Raw genomic sequence first — 16,229 nt, forward strand, 5'->3', positions numbered from 1 at the left:
TCATGATGACAGGGCTCATGACAAGTATATCAACCCCTTGCTATCATAGGATACTGAAATCTCGCTGAATGTACATTGGACAGACCATAAACTTTACATGAAGACCCAATGAGACGTATATACAAGCACACTCGCTCGGAGGTTAAACACAGTAGCGAGTGAGATATGGTTTTATCCCGTTTTGGCGACAGGATGCGCGACATCTATTGATGACGCGCGCCCTCTTCCTGACTTTCCTCCTTCTTCTTGCCTTTTGTCCGTTGTTCGCCAATTACGCCTTCTCCCGCAGTGTACTGCAAGCATGTATCTAGCATATGTACCACAATCAATGACTATGATGTTTACCTTTAGGGGAAATCCAGTCCGCTCTTGGTGAATCCGAGAAGCCTAGAACATCATGGTTAGGCGTCAACATGTTCACTAGAACCATATCACAAGGTGCGTTCAGCATCTCACCGACTCGGATTTATGAATCCTGTAATCCGCAGCAGAAGTTTTGCTCTTTGTGATTTGATTGATTTCATGACGGGACTTGTGAGATTCCTCAATAAGCTCCTTTTCTTTTTTCTGGCGATATATAAGCTATTGCATTAAGCATTTTGATATCATGCAGCATGTTTCCTTTACCACAAGCGGGTCGGATAGATCGTGGGCATTCATTTTGGGAACAAGGAAACTGTCTCCAAGCAAGAGTGCTGAGAATAGCTGTGAGCACAATCCAGACGCTGAGATACGTAATATCGTCGGCACTGCTGCAGTCTGCTGCGCTGTGATGACAAAGGTCGATCGCAGATGACACAATCAAATATCACGTGACATAACCTTAGCCTATTCCGTGGTTGCATTGACTCCCATGCTCTGGAGATCTCAACCATCTCCCTTGTCCCGTTCATAACGCAGACACGGCTATTCAAATGAGCTGGGACCTGGACACGTTCATTGAGCGTCTCTATCGCAAGCAGCTTTTATCAGAAGGTGTCGTAAAGGAGCTTTGTGAAAAAACCAAGGAGATCCTCGTTCGCGAAGGAAACGTCGCGCAGGTCTCGGCGCCAGTAACGCTTGTCGGCGACGTACACGGGTCAGTTAATGCTGTATCCGTGTGTAATGGATGGTTCTTTTTGCTAATGGACTTGACGACATAGTCAATTTTACGATGTGTTGGAGATCTTCAAGATTGGTGGATGGGCACCATTCACAAACTACGTTTTTCTGGGGGACTATGTGGACAGAGGATATTATTCTGTGGAAACCATCACGCTCCTCACATGCCTAAAACTTAGATGGCCGGATAGGATCACATTAGTGAGAGGAAATCACGAGTCCCGAGCCGTGACACAGGCAAGTTCTGCCACATCAATTTCAGAATGTGTGTCCAGATCTGACGGTTCTCGCACGTACAAACAGACCTATGGATTTTACACGGAATGCATGCGAAAGTACGGAAATGCCAATGTGTGGACGTATTTTACGGATTTGTTTGATTACTTGGTATTGTCAGTCGTGATTGACGATACGATTTTCTGCGTGCATGGAGGTATGTTTACTGCTTTCATCCGCCACCGGATGCCGCTGATTAAGGGATTCTTCCAAGGATTGAGCCCTTCCATACATACCATCGATCAAATCCGAGTAATAGATAGGTTCCGAGGTGAGTTTGCCCCTACTTTGGACCTCGCGACGAGACCCTAACAGTCTTGGTTTTGGACAGAAATTCCCCACGAAGGGGCAATGGCCGATCTGGTATGGTCAGATCCAATATCCACACCTAGCTTTGCATCCTTGGGAGGAGGGACGGACGAAAAAGGCGACTTTGCCATTTCTCCACGCGGAGCTGGGTATCTATTTGGGAAGGAGGTTACACGAAAGTTTCTGGAAGTGAATGGGATGGGGCATATTTGTAGGGCACATCAATTGTGTATGGAAGGCTACCAGGTCCGTTTCTGCCTGGTATATACTGCTGGCTTCTCACACGCTCACGGAACTATCACTTAGATTCTGTTCGACGATATGCTCTCAACGGTATGGTCAGCGCCAAACTACTGCTATCGCGCGGGAAATATGGCGTCCGTTTTGGAAATTGGACCAGAGCTCCGTCGCTATTTTAATGTCTTTGGACCCTGTCCGGACCAAGATCGGGATGCACCAGGACGGGATGCCCCCGGGTCCTCTGGGGATTTAACGGCGCATTATCCAGAGACGGGTGATGAGGAAGGAGCGGGTGGGAACCAATGGCGACGAAAGAAGGCAGCACGGAAACTGGTGCCAGGTGCATTGCGAGATCCTTTAGAGATTGATGACTCGGAGCTAACGGCGGTGACTGGGGGAGGAATAACAAAGGTATGCATTGTTGCACACACTAGAACTTTTGAAAGTCCCTTCAAAGAATGCCGGAGACACTGTTGGATTTTCTGCTGTTACTTATTGTTGTGCTTTCTTTATACTGTAGGTTGTCGCAGAGTACTTTCTGTAGACTGGAAGTAACTCTAGAATTCATTCAGAGTGACAGATAGGATTGGCGAATAAATTAGATTTGATTTCATGGGTACTGGTACCAAGCCGTTGTCCGGTCCACCTGGTGATTTATCTATTGATTGCATATAGCGACATTAAACCTATTAGTCCGTTTGAATATAAAGATGCCTCAGATAATGAGTGCCTCTGGTTTTATGCCTGATAGGACGCCAATCACGGAGTATTACTGATGATCGGGAATGACCTTCCGCAGCGCTCCGACGAAACGACTTGAAAAAGATTCCTCGGAAAACCGATCGACAACGTGTTGGCGAGCATGTATACGCATGCGAAGCTGCTCTTCTGAGGGCAGCCGCAATGCCTCCTCAAGAGCATCGGCAAATTCATTTACCGTCTCTGCTAGGAAGCCTACAGAACGGACAAAAATTATGTTCTCTGAGAGATAGGAACACGCCACGTTTGTATCTGCCACGAACCTGTCTTGCTCCCTTGGTGCATTGTTACAATGTCCAATTTCGGCCCGCCAGAATTGTGTGCTACGGGTATGAGACCTGCCGCCTTTGAAAAACAGAGTGATTAAGGAGAAAGAGAAGAGCCTTCAAATCAATACGTTTTTACCATATACTCTACAATGCCAATCCCAAAATGCTCGTCCCGCATCGAATGCAAACCAATAGATCCTTTTTGTAAATATTCCAAAAGCGTGCTGTACTTTGCATTCTCAATGAATTCTACTTGTTCCTAGCAACCCATATACTGGTTATCATCGCTTGTTTGTACCAGCGCAAAAGAGAAGAACGTACATAGATGCTGCAGTCCTCTGCATACTGCTTCAATTCTTCAACCCGCTTACGATCTTCGGCGTTTCGGCTGCCGCCTATGAGGATCAGCCGGATTTTCGATCCTTCTTGCCGGTATTTGGGTTCCCTTTCCAAAAGAGTTTGGAATGCAGATAATTGCAGTTTGTGTGCTTTTTCTGGTCTATTCATCAAAAGGATTCTGTGAGCATAACGGGTTACTACCATTGACATGTATGGTTTAAATACCTAAATTGTGCAACTGATACGATCCATGGTTCTCTATTCTCAAGAGAAAATGATTGCAAAGATTCCGTATTACAAGGCGGATACACTACTGCCGTCCGTTTGGGAATTTTCCAAATACTGTTGACGTGTCCCAAAGTCCAGGTAGAATTTACCTGCGACATACGACGAGACTGTTACAAGACGCGCACACTTTTGACAAGCAATAAATAAGCTTACCATGACAACGTCTGCGGTACGCCCAACGATTCCGTAGAGCCATGCAAATAGTCGGTAATACCTGTATCCAAGGAATAAGACAAGCTCAACGCCATTTACTATGCGATGTAAACATACCATATTTTACCTCGCGTCAACACAGAGCTACGGGCCACCATACTTGAGTTGTTGAAATCAGTGACACCAGATACTACTTTGCCCAGCATATCTGCGCTTTTGACTGGTTGAATAACTCCACCTTTTAATGCGTCGATGTATAACACTCATGCATACCTGATGGTAGGATAATGAGTGTACGCTACCACTTTACATCCAAACATGTACTTGGCCAGAGGATACACAAAAGCGAATCCAACAGTATCTATGGTAGTTCCCTTATATTAGCATTCATCATTCGTGAGCAATTCCGAAAACAAGAAAAATCGATCACGCACCTATAAAGACGTCCGGTAGAAGCAGTTGCATAGCCTCCCAGCCAACCAAAACAGATCCCAGGCTTTGACCCAGTAAGGTGAATATTCTGTATCTGAACCCAAGAAACAAAAGATGCATGAAAAGCTGCTTTCTCATAGTAGATGAGAAAAGATGATCAGACCTTTCAGCCTCCAAAAACCGCCATCGTTTTAGTGTCTGGAATCGCACCGTGCTTGGATCAATGTCAACGTTAAATTGAACCTAGTTTAATTGTCTACAATGTTATTCCACTTCCATGTGTCCCATAATTGATATGAGAACTTCCGACCTTTGCTTTCTGCAAAACCTGTTCAACAGGCCCAGCGTTGTCCCAACAATAAATCACACAGACCACATTTGGCCAAGTGTCCTGAATGGCTTTGATGGCAACCCACAAAACGCGTTCTCCGCCTCCACCTGCATCACTATAATAGAGAAGTTGGTCATGAAAAAGGATAGCGCGGCATCAGACCCACTGTCGGTGATCGTACCAGAACGGATGGAAAAACCCGAGAATAGGGCCACCCTCCAAATGTCGCCGCTGTGTCCGCTTTCTGGACTGTATGTCGTGTGACCATAGGACCAACACCAGAACGACGGCGCCCAGTAACCCGAACAAACATGCTGTTAGGGCAGCCAAGGTCATGCCGTCAAGAGAAAGTCATGCATGCTCTGAAAGCTGTGCATGAGGCTTGGGCCTGCTGGCTGGTGCTGCGCATGATTGGAACCGGATGGATCCGAATGACATGGTATGACTTCCGACAATGTTCGTGAAAAACCGACTAGAGTATTTTGTCAAAGTCCAAACCATCTCAGGTCAAATCCGTACGAGTCTGCTCAAGATCGTTTCTAGCGGTGGAGATGCATGTAACGCGATCAAGGCATACTGGACGCACAGTGACACATGTTGACCAGTGCGATAGCGACCCGCCGATTCGTTTCCACATGAGCGAAGCAAACACCAGGGATACGCGATGGCCCAGGCTTAACGTCAAGCGCAATGGTGTCAAATAGAATTTGAAGGCTCGAATATGTCTAGAATATCATTGAGCTCAGAGACCTTTTGCGTGAGCAAGTCAGATCCGCCCGTAGATTACTTGTAGATACAAGTCCTTATCCCCTTGTTCATGGCTCGGTTCCCGTCTTGGAGCATATCAAACTACGATTTCACACCATCGGAGGCGGTTGCAGCTGCATTTTCCCGCTTCTTTAGCCAGGTGAGCTGACGGCGTGCTCTGTCGCCCAGTTCCTCCATTTCACGCCAACGTATCATTCTTGATATCGCGATCCCCCACGTGACTATTACCTCCTCGTGACTGTGCCTGCTCACATAAGATTCTTTTAGCCAGAAATTCTACTAGACCACAATTGTTCTTGCTGAACTCGACATTTTGGATTGGTGAGCGCAACACGTTGCTCCAAATGCCGTCACCTACACAACCGTTATCGGACACTGCCCGAAAGGCTGTGCGAGATTTGCTGCTTATTTACTTTTGTAATTCGGAGATTAACGGAACTGTGGCAAACATTCCAAAGAATGTAATATCTCACGAAGACTGGGTAGCTGGATGTCAGTTCTGCGTATTTTGATCTCCGAATATGTAGGTGGTTGCTGAAACTACGTTTCCTGCACAGGGATACCCATATCGACTCTGGCCTCTTTTAAGCGTCTGCAAGCAATCACCAAAGACCCGCTAGAAATCGCCCGAGCGGCTGTTGAATTAGCGCCAGCCATTTTCGAAGCGAGCCCTGATGGAAGCAGACTTCGAAGAAGAATACCGTATGATGAAAAATATGCTGCAGAAATAGATGCTCGAGAAGCCATTTCTCGAAACATTGTGCAAGTGCACGGGTTTGGAGCGTCCACTGCGACGACTGAAGTGCGTGCATACTTTGAGAGGTTTGGGCCGGTAGTGCAATTGGCGGCTGTGGGGCCGGTAGATAAAGGCACTTTCCACGTCGAGTTTGCAAATGTGGAAGATATGGTCAAGGTTCTTGCACAGTCTCATATCTACGAAGATATGCAGATACAGGTTCAAGGGAAGAGTAAAAATGTGCGAGAGCCATCCACCCCATCTGCCGCAAGAGCAGCAGCGATTTCATCCCTCGAGACTCATGCGGGAGTCACCACGTATCCACATAACCGCATCGTTCAATTTGTCCTCTCTGATCCGCAAATCACAAAGCTTGCCATCAAGGTTGCTGCGGAACAATTTGCATCTGTGCATTCTATTGATCTGGAACGTGACGCGGAGGCGGGGTACATTCGATTCAAAAAATCTGTAGCAAAGGAGGTGGTGAACGTAATTGAGCGACAGGGTGGATTACAAGTGAATGGAGAACGAGTCGAACTTCGATCCCTTGAAGGTGGATGTCTTGTTTTGTGTTTGTTTTCCTGCCTGTTCATGATCTTAATACTCCCTTGTTCAATCGTTCAGGTGAGGAAGAGAGGCTTTATTGGTCCGTCTCCAAGTATCGCGCGGAAAATAGCGAGTTGCCCAAACCCCTCGATGCACAGTCTCGGCGCGTTCACAGCCGCCAAGAAAGACGAGCGGAACGCGCGCCGTACAATGGGCGTAAGACTAGACGTTCGAAGAACAAGGCACCACCGCCAAAAGTTAAAGTGGATGAATTGCAAGCTCTTTTACAGGGGCTTTGATCCTGTTTATTTAATTGTAGCTTTTTGTGTATTCTTGTTTAATATTATCGTACATATTTGGTCTAATTGCGCATGTTACAACTCTACAGACAATACAAGCCGTGATGTAAGTTTTACTTGCAAGCAAAGCTGTTTAAATACTCACGTGTGTATGGAAGCTGTACATTTACAATATACACACTTGCAAAAAGACAATAATCAATTGCCACCCATACACATCGGAGCACAAGGAGCAATCTTAATTCCTATTCATGAGCAAGTGCCCTCGTCGATAGGTTCATGTCATTTCCTTTCCTGTTGTTGTTGTTGTTTCCAACCCAACACACCCTTATCGAATGTGTTTTTTAGGCGGACATTATCGGCGGGAAATGCGTCCAACCTCCGCCAATAACTAAAAAAAACGTCTAGTTCTAGGTCCTTTTGATCACCCCCCGACCATCCAAGTTTCTGATGACGAGAGAACTCTACGATTGGGTCAAACTTGCAATCCACGTGTTTTCTAGTCATGCTGATTGGCTCAAGATTGTAAAGAGAAAAATAAACCGGCGAATCCCGTCTGCGCATCACGAGGCTTTTCAAACGTTCCCAGGGCACTGGTTTCGGTTATCTGTTGCCCAAATGAAACCGACCCCTTATTGATACAAACGCACGTGCAAATTTATAGCGTCACACAGGCACTGCACGCGAGCGACTGGGTTTTCGCACGCGACTGGGTTTTTGGCTGATAACCTCCCCCATGTGAAAATGTTTTTCCCATCGATTTCCGCCCATTTTTTTTTTTTTTCCTATCATTGGCGTGTGCGTGCGCGTAAATGATGGCAAGTTGTGTTTTAGATAGGGTCATTTACAAAGATACAAAAGGGAAACGGAGGGGGAGATTACCCTTGTGTTTTTTCTATAAATTACGAGACTTTTTACTTGTCCCCCCGCAACACACACACACACTTGTTAAAAGATGGAATTTGTTGCTTATCATCACCAGCACCCGATTGAACAACGTCCGCAACACTTGTACCGTCCAGTGACGACGACCATGCCACAAGCTTCGCAAGCGCCTCGGTATATGCCATACCCAGACAAACAACAACAACAACAACAACAACAAGAACGGCAATCGCTTCCTCCCGTCGCTTCCGTCTTTCACCCACAGTATGCCCAACGGCCGGCCTTACCGCCTCCTCATCATCTCGTTCAGCCGTCATACCCACAACCACTTGCAATGATCAAACAAGAGCCTCGCTCTCCTCCGTCACGTCCGGACGAAAAGACAGACAAGGAACTCTTGCGCAAAGTCTCCCATTCCGCCATTGAGCGTAGAAGACGAGAACGTATTAATGATAAGATTATGCAATTAAAGGGGCTTGTGCCTTCCTGCGCCCACCAGGAAAATTTGCACAAGCTGTCGATTCTCCAAAACGCGATTGATTACATTCGCCTTCTCAAGGACCAGCTCGAACACCAGGAACAAGCGAACAAGAAGCTTCAGCAACAGCAACAGCGATTGGAACCTTCTCCTCCGCAAGCACCTGGGCCTTATGAGCGGAGACCAAGCATGTGCAGTCTCCCTTCTCCCATTCCGAACCCGTCGTCTCCTGAAGACAGGCCCGCCTACCCGATATCCTCCCCCTTATACCGATCCGATTCCGAATATGAAATGTCGAGGAGAGAAGAGGTGACGGGTCTGCTGATGCTATCTGGCATAAGGCCTTCTCCGGAACCCGCCGCTTCCACTCCGCCTCTTCCCGAAAAGAAGCCATCGCGGCCCATGTCGGTGGGCAGCTTGCTGTGCTAGTCTCCTTTTAATTATGATACGAATGGAAAAAGGGTTTTATTTTTATTTTTTGTACCATGATTAGTTTGCTGGTGTGTTGAGCTTGTGTGTATATAACATAGATCGTATTTGGAAAAAGACTCTTTTTTTTTTTGCAACTGTCGGAGTTTTGCTTGCTTGGTTCAACTTTCCCGGTTTCCAAAGGGATTCCGCGTGTTAAATTCATTTCTACAAGTATGATCGACTTTAGGAGCAGGGACAAACGTCCTCCTTGTGCGATGACCAACCCGCAAAGGGACCAGCAAAGATCTGGAACTGGGGAAAATGGCAGAGTAAACATTTTGCACGAGCCGGGACGGAAGCGCAAGGGGGAAACGCGGCGTCGTGAAAGCCACGCAATTTGCCTGAAATGCAAATCTCGGAGGTCAGAATGATGTCGTTGCTCTTTCTACTTGGAATGCTTAATTATCGATATGTACCATCAAGCCACTACAGGCCAGGGTCGCCGGAATGAGCAACCCGCCGATCCTGGTGCGAGTAATGGAAGATAAACATTTCTCCGTGGACTTTCACAAGGTGGTGCGTATTTGATATTTCACGAGCTTTTTTGCACTCTGGCGGTGGATGCCCGCCAAGGCATTGCATCCAAAGCAAAACAAAGGCACCCACGCAGAAAGGTAACGGGCGTACTTCTCCATGAAATGTCGTACCGCCAAGCGCCCGAAATGACAGACTCCATCCAAATCCAGGCCAGTGCATGCTCCACCTGCACATGCAAAACATGCAGCAGCTGGAGCGGGCTGCTGTGTGAATGCTGGTCGGGCGGGTCGGAAGCACATCACTCAGCAAAAAAAAATCTCATGTGAAAACAAAGAGCCACTGAAAGGCGCCCTGAGTTAATAAATCGGTTAATTAGATGACTTCAAACCAAAAGGCCACGCCACGAGCCTGCAGCTTCGCCCAACCAGAAACAGTTGACCAAACGTTTTCCCCCAACAAAAGTTTCAACAGCTTGTTTGATGCGGCAGGTAAAAAGTTGCATTGGATTTTCATGCTCTCGACATACAGTACGGGCGCGCTATGTCGTCTACCGCCCGGAAGAGAGATGCCATGTGTATCCTAGAGTTCATGACTTGCTCGAAACATGGAGTTGACGAGAATGCTCGTTGTCCAAGGTACGTACGGAGAATCGATGACCATTCAAGACTTTGGGGCTCACTGGGAGAGTCGGATTATCCTTGTCAGTCATGTTTGTTCCCACCTTTTGCATTGTCCTGTGGTGTTGACCTTTATGATTCCTCTGAAACTTTAGTCACACGACAAGGTCCATCAGCACGAGAGAAGAGCAGGAGCGAACGAGACTGGGGTGATTGTCAGAATCCCATCCACTGCCTCTAAAAGGCGCCTTCCCGTGACGACCACCATTTCTACCTCCTCAGATAGAGAATTGCAGATCAGAGAAAGCGCGGGGTTCACGGTAGGATTCCCCCGGTCTTGTTTTCTGTATCTATCGTATCCGACCGAGTATATCGATGGCGGGGATACGATCAAAAGGAAAATCTTTGGATGATAAGAATGACCAAAGATGCAATCAAAACGTTGCACTGCAATGTCGCGTGCCTGTCAAACATTTCCATTGCGTCGAGCGATGAATGACGATCGGGGCATGGGCAGTGTCGGAGCGTGCGATGGAAAACAATGGAAATCAAAGGCCATTGAAAGAAACGACACCGCCGAAGGACCACAGCAAAGCCGAGCACGAGTCTGTCCACGTGCTCATGTGCATGGGCTTCTTCTTTTTACTGGTTTTTCTTTTTTGACACCAACCGTTGACCCACATGACGATTCCTGGGCGGCCGCAAAAACGTGGTGTGTAGCGTGTTTGATGTTTTGCATCTTTTAAAGTCGCCAGCCATCAGTTTAGATCACTTGTTCGTTTTTCCGTCGAGCAGATTACTTGTCGCATTGTAAAAAGTGATTGTAAAAGGTGACCAATGGGTCTCGACCAGCTCTCCAATATGCTACTTTGTTATTGCGCAATAAATCGTTTTGACAGTGTCATTCCGCTGGTCAATGGCTAGCATTACGTAATCCGACGAAGCCTTGCCCTAGATCAATCCCCCCAAAAGTGGTCCTTGGAGTGTCAACCAAGTTTAAACATGTTGTTAAATTTGACAATGCAAACTGTAGGGGATATGTTCTGGATGACGCGCGCGCAAATAAAGGGATACCAAAACAAACAAACTATATACAACATCCCATCTTGCATCACATCTGTCGTCGTCTGCTTCTATTGCACCAATACATGACGGTCAGGTCTTCCAGCCTTCTTTCCATTCCTGGACATGTCCGCCCGTCGTTAGATGTTGAGAAGGATGCAGCAGGCGAAATGGAGCGGCTTTTGTTTGTGGAGAGAGGAGAGGACGAGGAGGAGGACAGAGAGGGAGAGGAAGTTAGGGGAGCCCCCAGTGGTACGTTACTTGCAACTGGTAATCAAAATGTTTAAGCGTGCGTTGAACGCTATTATGCAGTGGTATCGTCGACTGTCAACTTGATCAATACCATACTTGGGACACAAATGCTGAGGTAGGCTAAAAGTCCACCAAAGCAACCAAGCATCCGCAAGTTCTAATTGCATCGATCATGTCAAACCAGTATGGCTTACGCATTTGGAAAACTCGGTCCTGGCCTCGGAACTATCCTCCTTCTCCTTTTCGCTTTTTTCACTCGCTCATCGCTGCGTCTTCTTGTCACGTCCGCTCAACGAATCCCACACCATGACACGCGCAACGCTCGCCTAACAGAGCCCGGCACGCCATCCTATGCAACGCTTGCCCGCGCAGCGTTTGGGAATTCTGCGGCACCAGTGGTGGATGCCATGATGGTTCTTGCGTGTCTTGGATTTGCGATTAGTTATCTGGTGATGCTCATGGATGGGATGCCGAGAGTTCTTTGGGAGGTTGTGCCGGGATGGGATGGAAGTGGAGCATGGATTGTGCAAGTCCTAAGTGGAGGCAAATTTTGGTTGTTTGGTATGCCTCAATATCCAATCGCTGGGTTATCTATTTCTCAACAGCTTATCCTTTTTACTCTGAAAATAGCGTCGCTCCTTCTCATTGTCCCACTTTCCTTTTCCCGTGATGTGGATGATTTCAAATGGTTCTCTGGCACGGCCTTGGCTTGTGCAGTCTACATGGCCGGTGTGGTCGTGTATTGTTATTTCAGCGGTGAAGGCCAACACGAAGGGCCACGGGTTCCAACCACCTCGCCTGAGCGGCCATGGTTTATTTTCACGGATAAAGCGATGGGTGTTTTGCCTATTTTTGTGTTTGCTTTTACCTGTCATCAAAATGTGAGTGCAATAGGTTCAGAGTTCCTTCTTGGCTTGTCGTGGATACTAATCTTGGCTTTCGATAACGAAGATGTTTGCCATCTATAATGAACTTGCGGCTGCGGAGAAAAATGTAAAGGTTGCGCGCAGCTCCGACCCAGATGTGACCCTCCGCCATATTCATCTCATTACGGATGTCTCGGTTGCGGCCTGCTTTATTATTTACTTTGCAGTAGGAGTGGCCGGCTACCTCACCTTTGGCGACAATGCCGACATGGTGTTGTTGAATAACTGTAAGAGCCACTTTACTTTTTGTTTACCTCATGCAGTGTGCTAATCGCTATACTGCTTTCTCCCAGATGCCGCGATCCCAGCAACAACATTAGCACGAGTCTCCTTTGTTCTCCTCTCCGCATTCTCTTACCCCATCCAACTTCATCCATGCCGTGCGGCCCTCGACTCGCTCTTGATGCATTTTAGTCCGGCCAAGGCCCGGCCGACTCTGCATCATTATACCTCTCTACAACATCTGACACCAGGACAGTCGCCACGACATCGAGAGTCTATCATTCGCAAACGTATGACATTATTTCTTTTGGTACTCAGCTATCTCTGCGCCGCTTGCGTTCCTCCAGCCATGTTGGATAAAATACTAGTGTTTCTTGGTGCCACGTGTGGCAGTGCAGTCTGTTATGTCTTACCTGGAATGATATTTAGAAAGGTGGGTGAAGCTGGGGAGGGGTGGGAAGCATTTGTGGCTGTTACGGTGGAGGTGATTGGGGCTGCTTGTGGTTGTGTGGGCATCGTGTATTGCTTGGTGTGAACGAACTGGGCGGGTAACATTAGACATATACCTAACAATCAACTAATCACGTATTGTTTTGGCCGAGATTTGAACGGTTGTTAATGCTCAGAATGAATTATATCAATATGCTTTTATTTCCGTGTTGTTGGTGGATGCATCGTGCTGGGTAATAGTCAGGTTTTAAAGGAAAGGTCGGCTCAAAAACCGTAAAAGCTCACATGCCCAAAGTTAAGCTTACGTTGCTGTGAGGTGACACGGTTTGTTGCTACGGTGATCAGAACAAATTACTAGTTGGAGCGAGGTTCGGTTTATTCTGACCTGCGACAATGCGTCCTTCGATAACCAGCTGCAGGCGGCTACTCCGCTCTCAAGTGCATCTGCCGGCCAGGAAAGGAATCGTATCGAGACCTTGGAGCTTTCACATTCTTCAGACGCGACTTGCATCACACACCACATCCTCACCAGCCCTCGACCCCTCCACATTCAATGCCCGTACAGACGATACCTTTGAACCAAACCTCGCCACAACCAGCAGTACATATTCCTCTCCACAGTCCCGATATGACTTTCTCTCAGCTTCACTTATCACCAACCCAACCTTCCTTGCCCTGGACGATCTCCTTTTCCTTTTATCTGCCGCGCAATTAGGTCCCCTAACTCCGGATGCTGTTGCAACACTATATAAGACCCTACTGAGCATTCCTGCCAAGCGCTTTGTTTTCAGTACACTACATTTCAATCAGCTTCTTTCTCATCTTCTCTTACCATACGAGGATAATTTTGACCTAGCGGTGCCCGTAAAGGTCCAAAGGCAAGTGGATCAATATACATCTGATCTTCGCGAGCTCGGATTATCGCCAGACGGAACTACGCATGCTTTTCTCATGCTATCCCGCAAGGATCATCATGAGCGAGTCTTGTCGACCTACGCTGCTATACCGAACCACCTGAAAAAGCAACTTCCAATCGTCGCATTCAATTTGCTGCTCCATTTGGCACTCTCCAGCGCGGATAAGCCCATCACCAAGAGTGGACTCTGGGAAATCTATACATCAATACAAAAGTCGCATGCCCAACCAAATATTCTCACGTTTGAGCTGTTGTTGACGGCTGTCGGGCCGCGGTTGAAAGACGGAAAGGCTTTCAGAAGGATCATGTTGCGACTGGGTATTAGCGATCTGGAATGGAGGAGACAAAGTTTTGCTGCAGCCTTGCAAGCGACTGCAGAATGCGGTGATGAAAAGGGTCTCAACAGAATCATGTACAAACTGAGAACAGCCAAAATTCCGGTTGACAGGTAGGTTGGTCTGAACGCCAAGACATGAAATTGTAAAGAACTTACTAAATACCGCCTTATTCTGAACCCCTTATTGTTCAGAACAATTCTGAACGGCATTTTGCGCTTCTGGATCAATGGGCTACGTCCTCGCGCAGCAATTCGACAATATCACCGTCTCACCAAGCAATTCCCGTCAACGCTACTGCCAACATCCTCTGAGACATATATACTATTGCTTGAATCTTGTGCGCTGATACCCAGCTGTGCAACTCCAGGGGATGAGACAAACGCTAGAACGGAAGCACAGGAAAACGTGGCTATCATTCGAGAAGAAATGGTGAGGAGCCTAGATACGATTTCCGTTCAGACTTTTGAGTATCTGGCCAAATGCTACATTCGCTTGGACGATCCTCGAAACGTGCTGCTTACGTTTGAATATGTGAAGAAACTTGAAATGGGCGGAAACCCATATGTCCCTGGTGCTTTGATGCTGGAAGCTGTGGCCGAAGCACATGGAAGGATTGGCGACTTGAACGCGATACGAGAGTTTTTAGATGAGGATGTGTTCGTAACGGAGACATTGGTGGCACATTATGGGGCCGACCAGAAAGCGTCAGATATAGCCACGGTAGAGCCATTTGAGGGCACCTACGAAGCGCTATTATCGGGCTGGCTGGAGAGTGGGAACGAACCGACGGAATTGGTGGATCTTTTGACGGAAATGAGAAAGACTGAAAAGAAGAGAATGTCAAAAGTCATCGAGGACCGGATGGCTCGGTAGTTTATAATATTTAGTTTAATACATGATTGGGGCCTTTCCCAAAAAACTGTCATTGGTGACTGCTGACTCAGCTGTCGATCAAGCCGTCATGCCTCACCTGACCGCGTAACGTCAACCATCCACCTCCGTTCCTGCATCTCAATATCTCCCATGGCAGGCGAGATATGCAGATTCTTTAATCGCGGTGATGGTTGCTTCAGAGGGGACACTTGCAGGTGAGCGTTGTTGAAGTTTTCTGACTGTTATAACCCAACATCGTCCCAAGTCTGACTCGTGGGCAGGTTTAGACATGTAGATGGTGACGGGGACATTTTTCCTCCCACGCACGATGGGCGGTCCTTGATACCATGTCGCTACTTTTTGCGAGGATACTGCGCCAAAGGGGGAGCCTGCCCATATCGACACGACAACTCAGGCGCAGAACAGTCGGAGACTGCTGTAGAAGGAGATGGTTATGCGACCACCACAGACGACGAATCAATATGTGCCATTTGTTTCGATCCACCCTTGCAATTTGGCTTACTTTGTAAGTTTTGTACGTCAGTTTAGCAAAGATTGAGTTTGGTCTCATAATATTCTTTCACTAGTGGGATGTGATCATATTTTCTGCGTAGGGTGTGTTCGAGAATGGCGCAACAAGAAGAACAAAACCGACGACTTGGCTGGCTCTTCAGTCATTAAAGAATGTCCAGTATGTCGGTCGCCGTCTCCGTACGTTGTCCCTTCCTCTGTACACGCAACTGGGCCACGTAAGGAGGTTGTCATTGAGGCATACAAAGCTCGTCTTTTGCGAATTCCGTGTCGATACTTTGAAAATTCCCGACCTGATGATCGACGGTGTCCGTTTGGAAATGAGTGCTTGTATGCACATAATGATGAAGCGGGCAATCGGGTTGACTGTAGTCGTCCATCAGACCGCGCTGCGAGTAGGATTGCAAGGCCCAGGTCTAGATCACGATTTATGAGGGAAGCGGAAGTAGCCGGCGAGCGGGTTATTCAGTTGCTCCGTGCATGGGTGAGTGATGCTAGAAGAACCATTGCGAGCGATGATGAGGAGGGAGGAACTTTGTCAATCACATGGGAAGATGAGGAGGCATGGATGGAATCGGCGGCATACTACTTGCAGGACGAACTATCAGATTGTTACAGCGACGAAGACGACTGGAATGACGAGGAAATTTATGCTGATGAAGAGGACAGCGCCAGTATTAATGAGTATCGCATACCATCTTTCTCAGCGATTTGGGAGGAGTATGGCAGCGCGGAAGAGACTACTTGGGAGGAATGAATACTTTGTACATATTTTTTTTTTCCTTCCTGTTCCCTGATGCCATTTATTCATGTACAATACAAGGTATTTTGTGTTCTGTAAAGTAAGTCTTTTAACAGCCTATCCAACCTATGATCACATGACTG

At 47.3% G+C, this 16,229-nt stretch overlaps 8 protein-coding genes across 9 annotated transcripts; 5 read left to right on the top strand and 3 right to left on the bottom strand.

The window, feature by feature from the left end:
• Positions 1-47: 47 nt before the first annotated feature.
• Positions 48-735, bottom strand: SPPG_08899 (uncharacterized protein). Its single transcript, XM_016757047.1, has 4 exons — positions 628-735; positions 457-567; positions 346-387; positions 48-293 (listed from the first exon to the last, which is right to left on the bottom strand). Exons 1-4 carry the CDS (start codon positions 658-660, stop codon positions 204-206), a joined length of 276 nt encoding a protein of 91 aa, XP_016611588.1. The 5' UTR covers positions 661-735; the 3' UTR covers positions 48-203.
• Positions 736-868: 133 nt separating this feature from the next.
• On the top strand, positions 869-2,674 carry SPPG_01027 (uncharacterized protein). Its single transcript, XM_016749352.1, has 7 exons — positions 869-1,078; positions 1,143-1,338; positions 1,405-1,534; positions 1,592-1,648; positions 1,709-1,932; positions 1,993-2,337; positions 2,447-2,674. Exons 1-7 carry the CDS (start codon positions 915-917, stop codon positions 2,468-2,470), a joined length of 1,140 nt encoding a protein of 379 aa, XP_016611589.1. The 5' UTR covers positions 869-914; the 3' UTR covers positions 2,471-2,674.
• On the bottom strand, positions 2,388-5,067 carry SPPG_01028 (alpha-1,2-mannosyltransferase ALG11). Its single transcript, XM_016749353.1, has 12 exons — positions 4,679-5,067; positions 4,477-4,612; positions 4,330-4,409; positions 4,169-4,260; positions 4,008-4,095; positions 3,852-3,947; positions 3,735-3,795; positions 3,519-3,670; positions 3,276-3,453; positions 3,091-3,213; positions 2,949-3,030; positions 2,388-2,880 (listed from the first exon to the last, which is right to left on the bottom strand). The coding sequence occupies exons 1-12, from the start codon at positions 4,831-4,833 to the stop codon at positions 2,696-2,698; spliced, it is 1,428 nt and encodes a 475-aa protein (XP_016611590.1). The 5' UTR covers positions 4,834-5,067; the 3' UTR covers positions 2,388-2,695.
• On the top strand, positions 4,988-6,970 carry SPPG_01029 (uncharacterized protein). The gene is made up of 4 exons (XM_016749354.1): positions 4,988-5,404; positions 5,533-5,757; positions 5,823-6,554; positions 6,626-6,970. The coding sequence occupies exons 2-4, from the start codon at positions 5,610-5,612 to the stop codon at positions 6,844-6,846; spliced, it is 1,101 nt and encodes a 366-aa protein (XP_016611591.1). The 5' UTR covers positions 4,988-5,404; positions 5,533-5,609; the 3' UTR covers positions 6,847-6,970.
• A 714-nt stretch (positions 6,971-7,684) lies between these two features.
• On the top strand, positions 7,685-8,758 carry SPPG_01030 (uncharacterized protein). The gene has a single exon (XM_016749355.1). The coding sequence runs from the start codon at positions 7,802-7,804 to the stop codon at positions 8,636-8,638; it is 837 nt and encodes a 278-aa protein (XP_016611592.1). The 5' UTR covers positions 7,685-7,801; the 3' UTR covers positions 8,639-8,758.
• Positions 8,411-10,381, bottom strand: SPPG_08900. 2 transcript variants are annotated; one of them, XM_016757049.1, is made up of 3 exons: positions 10,238-10,381; positions 9,097-10,124; positions 8,411-9,021 (listed from the first exon to the last, which is right to left on the bottom strand). In XM_016757049.1, the coding sequence occupies exon 3, from the start codon at positions 8,955-8,957 to the stop codon at positions 8,646-8,648; it is 312 nt and encodes a 103-aa protein (XP_016611593.1). In that variant the 5' UTR covers positions 8,958-9,021; positions 9,097-10,124; positions 10,238-10,381; the 3' UTR covers positions 8,411-8,645. The 2 variants fall into 2 exon arrangements, with proteins under 2 accessions (XP_016611593.1, XP_016611594.1); XM_016757048.1 differs by having other exon boundaries at positions 9,097-10,381.
• SPPG_08901 (uncharacterized protein) lies at positions 9,551-12,877 on the top strand. Its single transcript, XM_016757050.1, has 7 exons — positions 9,551-9,792; positions 9,930-11,088; positions 11,149-11,203; positions 11,273-11,649; positions 11,719-11,969; positions 12,040-12,241; positions 12,308-12,877. Exons 2-7 carry the CDS (start codon positions 10,923-10,925, stop codon positions 12,769-12,771), a joined length of 1,515 nt encoding a protein of 504 aa, XP_016611595.1. The 5' UTR covers positions 9,551-9,792; positions 9,930-10,922; the 3' UTR covers positions 12,772-12,877.
• Positions 12,878-13,079: 202 nt separating this feature from the next.
• SPPG_08902 (uncharacterized protein) lies at positions 13,080-16,205 on the top strand (the record flags this gene model as incomplete). The annotated part of the gene is made up of 5 exons (XM_016757051.1): positions 13,080-14,050; positions 14,132-14,809; positions 14,885-15,028; positions 15,095-15,339; positions 15,401-16,205. The coding sequence occupies 5 exons, from the start codon at positions 13,080-13,082 to the stop codon at positions 16,099-16,101; spliced, it is 2,739 nt and encodes a 912-aa protein (XP_016611596.1). The 3' UTR covers positions 16,102-16,205.
• Between the last annotated feature and the right edge of the window lie 24 nt (positions 16,206-16,229).

This window comes from Spizellomyces punctatus (genome assembly GCF_000182565.1).
Source record: "Spizellomyces punctatus DAOM BR117 chromosome Unknown supercont1.2, whole genome shotgun sequence".
NCBI classification, from domain to species: domain Eukaryota; kingdom Fungi; phylum Chytridiomycota; class Chytridiomycetes; order Spizellomycetales; family Spizellomycetaceae; genus Spizellomyces; species Spizellomyces punctatus.

Coding starts and splice junctions, on each gene's coding strand:
- SPPG_08899 (XM_016757047.1), bottom strand. CDS start 660: ATGAATGCCCACGATCTATCCGACCCGCTTGTG. Junction 388..456: donor GGATTCATAAATCCGAGTCG/GTGAGATGCTGA, acceptor ATGATGTTCTAG/GCTTCTCGGATTCACCAAGA. Junction 294..345: donor GGACTGGATTTCCCCTAAAG/GTAAACATCATA, acceptor ACATGCTTGCAG/TACACTGCGGGAGAAGGCGT.
- SPPG_01027 (XM_016749352.1), top strand. CDS start 915: ATGAGCTGGGACCTGGACACGTTCATTGAGCGTCTCTATCGCAAGCAG. Junction 1,079..1,142: donor CTTGTCGGCGACGTACACGG/GTCAGTTAATGC, acceptor TTGACGACATAG/TCAATTTTACGATGTGTTGG. Junction 1,649..1,708: donor AGTAATAGATAGGTTCCGAG/GTGAGTTTGCCC, acceptor GGTTTTGGACAG/AAATTCCCCACGAAGGGGCA.
- SPPG_01028 (XM_016749353.1), bottom strand. CDS start 4,833: ATGACCTTGGCTGCCCTAACAGCATGTTTGTTCGGGTTACTGGGCGCC. Junction 3,796..3,851: donor TTGACGCGAGGTAAAATATG/GTATGTTTACAT, acceptor CCTTGGATACAG/GTATTACCGACTATTTGCAT. Junction 3,671..3,734: donor GTACCGCAGACGTTGTCATG/GTAAGCTTATTT, acceptor CGTATGTCGCAG/GTAAATTCTACCTGGACTTT.
- SPPG_01029 (XM_016749354.1), top strand. CDS start 5,610: ATGCCGTCACCTACACAACCGTTATCGGACACTGCCCGAAAGGCTGTG. Junction 5,758..5,822: donor CGAAGACTGGGTAGCTGGAT/GTCAGTTCTGCG, acceptor TTTCCTGCACAG/GGATACCCATATCGACTCTG. Junction 6,555..6,625: donor CGAACTTCGATCCCTTGAAG/GTGGATGTCTTG, acceptor TCAATCGTTCAG/GTGAGGAAGAGAGGCTTTAT.
- SPPG_01030 (XM_016749355.1), top strand. CDS start 7,802: ATGGAATTTGTTGCTTATCATCACCAGCACCCGATTGAACAACGTCCG.
- SPPG_08900 (XM_016757049.1), bottom strand. CDS start 8,957: ATGTTTACTCTGCCATTTTCCCCAGTTCCAGATCTTTGCTGGTCCCTT.
- SPPG_08901 (XM_016757050.1), top strand. CDS start 10,923: ATGACGGTCAGGTCTTCCAGCCTTCTTTCCATTCCTGGACATGTCCGC. Junction 11,089..11,148: donor AGTTAGGGGAGCCCCCAGTG/GTACGTTACTTG, acceptor GCTATTATGCAG/TGGTATCGTCGACTGTCAAC. Junction 11,650..11,718: donor AGGCAAATTTTGGTTGTTTG/GTATGCCTCAAT, acceptor CTCTGAAAATAG/CGTCGCTCCTTCTCATTGTC.